The sequence below is a fragment of the Apiotrichum porosum genome (genome assembly GCF_003942205.1).
Source record: "Apiotrichum porosum strain DSM 27194 chromosome Unknown scaffold_20, whole genome shotgun sequence".
NCBI lineage: Eukaryota > Fungi > Basidiomycota > Tremellomycetes > Trichosporonales > Trichosporonaceae > Apiotrichum > Apiotrichum porosum.
This window is the reverse complement of record NW_021167127.1, coordinates 235,498-244,593: the sequence shown is the minus strand read 5'-3', so window position 1 is coordinate 244,593 and position 9,096 is coordinate 235,498. Positions and strand designations below refer to the sequence as shown.

At 61.2% G+C, this 9,096-nt stretch overlaps 3 protein-coding genes across 3 annotated transcripts; all 3 read left to right on the top strand.

Annotated features, from left to right (window-relative positions):
• Window positions 1-920: 920 nt before the first annotated feature.
• On the top strand, window positions 921-2,039 carry EHS24_005283 (uncharacterized protein; the record flags this gene model as incomplete). Its single annotated transcript, XM_028620812.1, has 1 exon — window positions 921-2,039. One exon carries the CDS (start codon window positions 921-923, stop codon window positions 2,037-2,039), a length of 1,119 nt encoding a protein of 372 aa, XP_028472028.1.
• Window positions 2,040-3,633: 1,594 nt separating this feature from the next.
• EHS24_005282 (uncharacterized protein) lies at window positions 3,634-5,655 on the top strand (the record flags this gene model as incomplete). The annotated part of the gene is made up of 3 exons (XM_028620811.1): window positions 3,634-3,820; window positions 3,881-4,296; window positions 4,360-5,655. 3 exons carry the CDS (start codon window positions 3,634-3,636, stop codon window positions 5,653-5,655), a joined length of 1,899 nt encoding a protein of 632 aa, XP_028472027.1.
• An 887-nt stretch (window positions 5,656-6,542) lies between these two features.
• On the top strand, window positions 6,543-8,899 carry EHS24_005281 (uncharacterized protein; the record flags this gene model as incomplete). Its single annotated transcript, XM_028620810.1, has 5 exons — window positions 6,543-6,861; window positions 6,920-7,117; window positions 7,173-7,492; window positions 7,558-8,653; window positions 8,715-8,899. The coding sequence occupies 5 exons, from the start codon at window positions 6,543-6,545 to the stop codon at window positions 8,897-8,899; spliced, it is 2,118 nt and encodes a 705-aa protein (XP_028472026.1).
• Window positions 8,900-9,096: the final 197 nt, after the last annotated feature.

Below are 9,096 nucleotides of genomic sequence, written 5' to 3'. Positions count from 1 at the left end.
TGGCACGACCCGTCGGCAGCAAGGTGGTCGGCAATCCTGCGTATCACATCTGCTGGAACGGCAGCAGCGGGCATGGCACGCAGCGGTGGGCCATGTGAGCTGTGTGTGAGAGAGAGAGTGCAGGAAGCGGTGTGTGAGAGGAACAACAGAAAGGGGAACACTGGCGATGATGATGATAAAGCCCATTACCCACCTTTATCCTGTTCTCCCCTCTGACGGTCGAGATGGGCCCCCGAATAAGTTAGCCGCAGACGTGACGTAGTGGTACAAAGGGCCTGGGAGAGAGGCGGCGGCGAGGACGGTGGCATGATGCGACCAAGGACCCGGGGCCTTGGACACCTGTGCTCTGAGGGAAAGCATACGCGCACACCCAGCAGCCAGCAGCCAGCAGCCAGTGCCCACCCGTGCGTGCACCCCGGCACGAGGGGGCCGTCGTGCGTCTCGGAAGAAACGAGAAACAGTAAAGGACATACGAAAGCAGCAAGAGCGTTACATACAGCCAGCCAGCTGCCAGCCAGGTGGCGTTTTGGGTCGAGTTTTCCCAGATTTCTTCTTGCTCGTCGTGCGTTGCAGGCCCTGGTCTCTAACACGAGCGTGACAGGTTCGACCGCGCGTACTCTCTCCTGGCCTCCTGGGTCGTCTGTGCGTGCGATATATGTATGTACTACTGACGGTACAGTCTCCCCTGCATCGCGTCCTGTCTGCACACCTCATCTCACTCCTTTCTCTCTCTCGCGCTCTTTATCCAGCGCCAAACTGCCATTTTCAGGCCACCAACAACAGGACAACCTACGCGCGCGCGGCTGCAGGATCAGTCTCGAGCGAGCTACCTCATCTCACGTCCCCCCAACCTCCCCAACAAAAACTAGACATCTTGCAATGCAGACTCGTGACTGACCCCTCCTACACCACCACCCACTATGGATCCCGAGGTAGCCGCAGCGTCTTCGTCGTCGCCGCTGTCGCCGTCGACGCTGTCGCCACCCCCAGCGTCGTCGACAGGGACCACGCCGCCACCAGCGTCTCCCCTTGACGCTGGCGCCTTTCCACACTTGCTTGACGTTATCATTGAGAATGCTCCACTGGCCACGCTGATGGCCTTTCGCTTGACGTCGTCGACCATTCGGGACCGCGTCGACAAGGTTCTCTTCCACCACCTCTCCCTGTGGCCTGTCAAGCGGTGGGACCTGCCTGGCCTGCCCGTCGAGTTCCATTCGTTTCTCGCTGCCACGGGTGGCAGCAGCAGCAGCAGCAGCAAACGGGTGCCTCTGACACTCAACCCCCACTGGGGACGGCGGGTGCGGGTGGTAACGTTCCCAGTCGCCATGGTCCGCAACTATCTCGGCTACGACCCGCGGCCACTTGCCAGGCTGTTGCCCAACATTCGCGTGGTGCGTCTCATCAACCCCAACCACCAGCCCGTGCTGCCTCTCGCCGCACCCGTCCTCGTCGTCTTCTTGGCGTTTATCCCCCTCTTCGAGACCGGTACTCCCGTCGACTCGCCACGCGCAATGCTTACCGCCACTGCCCCGCGTATTCCGCCGTATGTCGAGCGCCTAGTCCTCACGGTACGTACGCAACTCGACGACGACGACTGGAGTTCCGGCGGCATCGTCTCCATGATTCATCCGCAAGACGCGCTCCGTGGCGAGCTCACAGCCGTTGTCGTCATCTTTGACGTCGCGAGCAAGCTGTATCCGACCAGGCCCGACGGCGGCGGCCCACTGCAACTGCCCCTGCGGCCGACCGTGTACTCGCACGACATTCTCGAGACCGTGTCCGACCTCGTCGAGACCATGGTGTACACCCTCCACCGCGTGCGGTATACCCTGGTGGACGTGCATCGAATGACCCTCCGCCCCCGCCGCCATGTCGAGACGGCCATTGCCAGGCAGCTCCAGTCCGAGCTGAGCCGTGGCCGCCCAGAACTCGACGACATGGACTGCAGGCTCGCGCTTCAGAACGTCGAGTTTCTGTCGTCCAGCGAGTACCGCACCCGTGTGGGCGACGCCCAGTTTGTCATCGAGACGGACGAGTAATAAGGGCCATGCAGCCATGCCATGCATGCAAAAGGGCGGGCCGGGGTTGCCATTGGGATCTTGGCTTTCGGCAGTGGCGGCGGTCACGCTTTCCCAAGGATCAAGGTTGGATCCGAGAGCTCCGGTAGCGGGGTGTGTGTTCCCCATCAAGGCCAGGATCGATTCCATGGCCAAGCACTGTACCGTACACCTTACGTTCTCCTCGATCTCCTCCCTGCCCGCCAACAACGTCACCCACACGCATTCGGCGGCGTCCGCAGTATGGACGCACAGAGCTTTTTCGCCTCTCATACTCTTACAGTTCGGCGCCATCAGGAGCCACAGGAGTTCACAGGAGCCACGATCGCAAGGTCACGGTCACGGTGGCACAAAATCGAGTCCGGGGGGCCGGGGGGCCACCGCGCCGTCGACGCCGCGTATATGCCGCGGACGGACGGCGGCGCTGGCATGCGGCGGCCGTGCCTCGGCGGCGAGGGCTCTGAAGGGAGCGATCTGGACCTGCTCTGGCGCTCTGGCGCTCTGGTCGAGCGAGCGACGATGGTCTGCGGTACAGTAACTGGTGGGAGGTGAAGTGACGCAAAGTAGAGACCGAGTAAGTTGTTGGGCCTGGTCGTCCAACCTCCCTCGCATTGTAAACACCCACCTTTGTCAACCCTTTGCTATAGGATGAGGTCCTCCAAACGCCAGCGAGGGTTTGTATATGCAATACTGAACACACTCCATGTGCAAGACGGTGCACTGCTGTAGAGTCTTTGGGCCAGAACAAGCACCCCGCCTGGCCGCCTGGCTTGTCTGCGTGTGTATGCTTTTTGCTTTAGACCGTCTTTTCGACCCGCGTTCTCCATCTTACCAACGTGAGCGCCAGTGTTTGCAAGAGGCCTGACAAAGTTGGAGCAAGCGGCGTGCGGGAGGTCTGAGAGGTCCATATAACACGACCTTACTGGCTAGACGGGTGCTTGTGCATGCCAGAGTTGGTGGGCCTGTGGTTGGCTGCAACGGTCTCAAGGCTGGCGGGACGACCGTGCCCACCATCCACGCGCGCCTATACCCCGCTCACCCACTGTCCCTGTGCGCACCGGCCGGAGCAACACCAAACTCTCCTTTGCATATGGAGGTCAGTTGCGGCGGCGGCGTCGACCAATGGCCTTTTGCTGTTGCTGCGGCTGGTGTTTACGACGACGGGGTGGAGATGATGGGTGCATGGTGACGACCGGAAACAGCCCCCGGGAACAACCCACACTGTTTGATCCGTGGGCCGACGAAACCTCCCGTTGTTGTTTCTGCACATTCCTTCACACACACAACACAACAACTACACTCTCGACCCAACCCCGCATCTCTTCGATCTCTTCTCTTTCGTCCACGCCATCCAGCGTGCCTCTTCCATTGCGCAGCATCGCCAGTCCGCGCTTCTAACCCTCGGCAAGCTCGCCACCCGCTTCTCGCTAAACCCCGCCCAGCGCGCCCGCGGGGTATTCCAACATCCGTGAGAGAGGTGGGGCACCCCGTTCGACGGAGCTCCAACAATCTTATCCCTCCTCGCTCTCTGGTCCGTACATTTTGCCTTTGTTTGTTCAAAAAAAGCCCACACACGATGCCGACGTCTCCACCGCTGGCACCAAAGCGCTCCTCCATCGACGCCGCAGGGCCGAGCTCGGGACCCGCCGCAGCAGGCGGTGACGGTAACGGCGACGGCTCTGCTTCGGGATCGTCGGCCAAGCGCACGCGTTCACGCAACGGCTGCCTTGTGTGCCGTGCGCGCAGGATCAAGTGTGACCTCGGTGAGTAGCGGGAGGAAGAAGAGGAGGTGCCAGAGCTCCAACTGACATCCCCCCGAAAAGAACGTCCAGAGTGCCGTCGCTGTGTCAACTATGGCGCCGAATGTGTTTACCCAGTGAAAAAGGCCTTTGACGCCGTCGCCGTCGACGCTGCGCTGGGTAGTCGCCATAACCGCCCGTCCAACGTCGCAGCCACCGCTATTGCCGTGCACGGCGGCGACGGAGGTTCAGACGCCCACCTCGACAACAGCGCTCACTCGCCGCCAGCACACTCTCTCGCGTCGTCGCTGCCTCCGTTGCCTCCCCTGCCGCCCCTCCGCCCACGCGGCGACGAGCGCCGTTTGATCGACTCTGTGCCCCCCTTGGAACTTGTGCACGCACTCTTCCGCAAGACCAAGATGGGATCGTTCTTCAGCAACCCTACAGACCCTCCAGAATTCCTCTCGCTTGCGTTTCCCGAGCCGGATGACCTGCGCTGTGTACGTCGTCGCGACGCCGCCTAAAGGCCGAAGATGACATCCACGCTGACGCCCCGGAAACAGTTCCACCACGCGCTCACGTATAGTCTGTCCATCATGGTCATTGACGAGGATCGCAACCCATGGGTGGAACACATTGCACCCATGTTCCTGTTCCCCACGGGCGACGCCCCGCTCTCGACCCAAGCGCTCAAGTACTCCATGCTCGCGATTGGTGCGACACACCTGGCATACCTCGAGGCAACAAGCCGCGTTCCGAATGCCGAGCACACGCTCCAGCTGTCAAAGAACTACCGTCACACTACCATCGGGCTCCTGCGCCAGGCGCGGCGTATGCCCAGCGAGCGCGAGCACGATGCCTTTTTGGCCGCCTCGCTCATGCTCGTCGACCACGATATCCTCGCTGCGTCAGTCTCCTGGCGTGAACCGCTCCGCTACGCAAAGACCGCGCTCGCATACCGAGGAGGCGCGGGCAGTGTCCTCTTTGGACCCGACTGGCGTACAGCACTGTCCGGACGCGGAATGGACATTACACCGCCTCCCTCCGTTCGACGCTACCTCGTCGAGCACGGTGTCATGCACGACATTCTTTCGTGTTTCACCACCGGCGATCCACCGACAATCCTCAACAATGACTCGCCCTGGTGGGAGGCGCTCGGTACCACGGGCATCACGGACCGCGAGGTGAGTACTACTGCTAGACGTGGTTACATGCTGACCGCGGCTCAGTGGGAATCCATCGAATCCCTTGTGGGATTTGACCGCTCCATTCTGCGCATCTTCTCGAGCGTTCTGGCGCTGTACGCCGAGTGGCGCCGGTTCGAGGACCGCTACCGCCCTGTCAACGAGCTCGACCCGAGCGTCTCTCCGCACAGCTCGGCCGCCATGGATCGTCTCGAGCTGAGCCGCCGACTGACTGACATGCAAATGGAGCTCGCGACGTGGCGCGCCGAAGCGTCGACCCGGTACATGGCTGCGCGTACCATGGTGGGCAGCATGACGCTCTGGCACGCGGCCCAGATCCTCATTCTGCGCGACATGCAGAAACGCTCGCGGGAGGACGCCGAGATCCAGTCGTCTGCGGCGGCCATCCTCGAGCTGTGTATCGAAGTGGGCGACAAGGTCGAGTTTTTAAACTGGTCGCTCGTCGTTGCCTGCTGCGTCATCCTGGACCCGGAGAAGCGCAACGTGGCCCGCGGCATCATCAAGACGTTTGCCTACCAGTGCTGCCACGAGATTGAGTCGACCCGCATGCTCATCGAGGAGATGTGGCGGCGCATGGACGAAGGATACGACGACGAGGCGTGTAACTGGCGCGAGATTGCGATTGAGATTGGTCGCTCCGTGCTCATCGGTTAGGCGTTGTCGCTGCTGTATATACAGAGTCTATCTAGTGGTGTGTGCTTCGAATTGAGGCTGTTTGGTGGGCAGAGAGATCACAGGTCCACGGGGTGACTGTGCAGATAACGGGGCGGGGTATTCTGCCTAAGTGGCTGCCGCCCCTTGTACATTGGCCACATGATAATCGATATGGAGAGTATGAACATGTCCGCCAGTACATGCTCGATGCTCGATGTGGTGGCCCCCTTGCAATTCGCTGGCCAGTGCCATGTGCACGCACCCACCATTGCCGTTTGGCGCTGTTTGGCTGATGGTCAGTTGTGGATAAAATCACCCCCGGTTGAGGCTAAAAAATTGCCGCAGGGGATAATCTTATTATCACTCTTGAGTCGCCGATAATGGGTTATTTTGCCTGTCGGTGTCTCGCTACCAGCCGCCAAAAACCACCCATCCATACAAATGACAAAGCCGTCACCTGATTGCAGCACGGCCACGCAGACCCATGCAGCAGCAGCAGCAGCAGCAGCGGCAGATCCAGAAGCGTCGGGTCATCCATATGCTATCGCTTGAGGGCTTGCCCATTTTAGCCTATCGAATCCCACCCACAGAGCCTGGCTCTGCGCTGATTTCCTTACCTCGTGTTACTCGGCGGGGTCCTGAGAGACACCATGGAGAGAGAGAGGGTGGGCGAACCAATCCAACCAACCGGCAACTTGCTGTGGGGTTTGGCTCGACGGTCTGACGCATGCCTCCTCGCCAACAACTATAAGAGAACCCGCGTCAACGCCGTCTCTTCCTCCTCACAACCCCCCTCACACAGACACACACACCTCCCTCTCCACCCCACTCCCCCCCCCCCCCCCCCCCCCCCCCCCCCCCCCCCCCCCCCCCACCCCCTTCACACAATGGTCACCGATCTCGCTGCTGCCACAGCAGACCTCACTCTCGGCCCCGCAAAGGCTGGCTACCACCCTCTCGACCCCGTCTCGGCCTGTGAGATCTCTGCGTCCACTGCCGCGATCCGCTCCCACCTGCTCAAGCTCGCACCAAACGCCCGTCTCTGGTTCAAGAGCATCCAGCTCGTCGAGCCCCCCAAGAAGCTCCTCGCACCATGGCTCGACCAGTGGAACGCCGCGGGCGGCAAGTCGGCCGGCCTCGAGCGCCTGCCCCGCAACGCAGAGTGCATGGTCGGCACAAAGGAGAAGGAGGGCGTCAAGTGGTATGGTGAGTTGCACTGAAAGGGACCTGTTGCAGAGAGCGTTGGAGCTGACGATACACCCAGAGGTGATTGTGTCACTGGACGGCACTGCCTCTGTCGCAAGCTGCATCCGCGCACCTGACAACCTTCACGTCTCGCCCGACATGGCCGAGATGGTCGCTGCCGAGGAGGCCCTCCTTGCACACCCCGAGTTCCAGGCCGCTATTGCCAAGCTCCAGCTGCCGCCCAACGCCAAGGTTGTCGCCGACGGATGGATCTATGGTGAGCTTGAAGAGCTGGAGCAAACGTCCTTGACTGCCGCTGACACGGTTCTCAGGCGCCGACAGCGTTGAGCGCAACCGCCGTTGCACACCCTTCATGGTCTACCTCAACTTTTCCGACAACCCGGACTCGTGCCACTACTCTGCCCCGCTCCCCCTCGTCCCCGTCGTCGACTCTGACGACTTTTCGCTTGTCCGCATCGACTACACTCCCATCTTTGGCACTGGCAACAAGACTGTGCTCGACCTTGACGGCCCCTTCCCCTGGGAGCAGTACGTTGCCAACGACTACGACCCCGCGATCCTTGCCTCGCAGGGTATGCAGTTCCGCGACGACATCAAGCCGTACCGCGTTGTCCAGCCCGAGGGTGCTAGCGTGAGTTGACCAGAATGGTCTGCCTTTTCCCGGCTGGCTCGTGCTCGTGCTCACACACCACTCAGTTCTCCGTCGAGGGTCGCGTGCTTCGCTGGCAGAAGTGGTCGTTCCACATTGGCTTCAACTACCGCGAGGGCCCCGTCCTCTCTGACGTGCGCTACGATGGCCGCAAGGTCTTTTACCGCCTGTCCGTCTCGGACATGACGGTCCCTTACGGCGACCCCCGCGCTCCTTACCACCGCAAGATGGCGTTCGACCTCGGTGACATTGGTGCCGGTGTCTGCGCCAACGAGCTCGAGCTGGGCTGCGACTGCCTGGGCGAGATCATGTACCTCGACTTTGACCACCTCAACGTCCAGGGCGAAAACTCCAAGCTCAAGAGCGTCGTCTGCGTCCACGAGGAGGACGACGGTATCGGATGGAAGCACACCAACTACCGCACCAACCGCCCCGCTGTGGTCCGCTCGCGCATCCTCGTTATCCAGACCATCATCACGGTCGCAAACTACGAGTACATTTTCGCATGGAAGTTTGACCAGTCGGCCGGTGTCCACCTCGAGACCCGCGCCACCGGTATCCTCTCCACTGCCGCGATCATGCCCGGCGAGACGTCGCCCTACGGCAACGTTGTCTCGCCCGGCGTGCTCGGCACCAACCACCAGCACATCTTCTGTGTGCGCATCGACCCCTCGATTGACGGCCACGACAACACCATTGTCCAGGAGGACTCGGTGCCCATGCCCTGGTCCAAGACGGACAGCGACGGCGACAACCAGTACGGTGTCGGCTACGTGGTTGAGAAGACGCCCATCACCAAGGCCGGCTCGGCCGACGCCGCGCCCCACCTGAACCGCTGCTTCAAGATTACAAACCCCAACAAGATCAACTCGATCTCGGGCCGTCCCATGGGATACAAGCTGGTCCCCGCGCCCTCGCAGCTCATCATCTCGCACCCCGAGTCGGTCGGCTACGCACGCGCCGAGTTTGGCGAGCACCACATCCACGTCACGTCGTACAAGGACGGCGAGCTGTTCGCTGGAGGCCGCTACACCAACCAGTCGTTTGGTAACGCCGAGGGCATGCGCTCGTGGATCGCCCGCGAGGACAACACGGACAACACGGACGTTGTCCTCTGGCACTCGTTTGGCCTGACACACAACCGTGAGTTTCCCGGCCATTCCCCCCTTTGGCTCTTTGCGCTCTTGCTGACACCAACTCGCAGCCCGTGTCGAAGACTTCCCCGTCATGCCCTGCGAGACGCACATGATCTCGCTCAAGCCCGCCGACTTCTTCGACCGCTGCCCGTCCCTCGACGTCCCGGCCTCCACCCAAAAGTTCAACCAGTCCAAGCTGTTCAACGGCGGTGCCACCGGCAACTCGCAGACCGAGTCGTGCTGCTCGCGCTAAAAGATACAAATAACGACCAGGGGAAAGAGGAACCGTTGAACAGGAGAGTTGTACAGTAGTATAGCACTGAAATGGAAATCATCGTCTAGCGGAAACACTGCCTCCATCGGGCCACACAAGTTGGTTGACGCACATGCCCAGCTTTTCCCATGTGCCAGCACCGCTGCATCACTTGGGTTGGCTCGGGCAGGTGCACA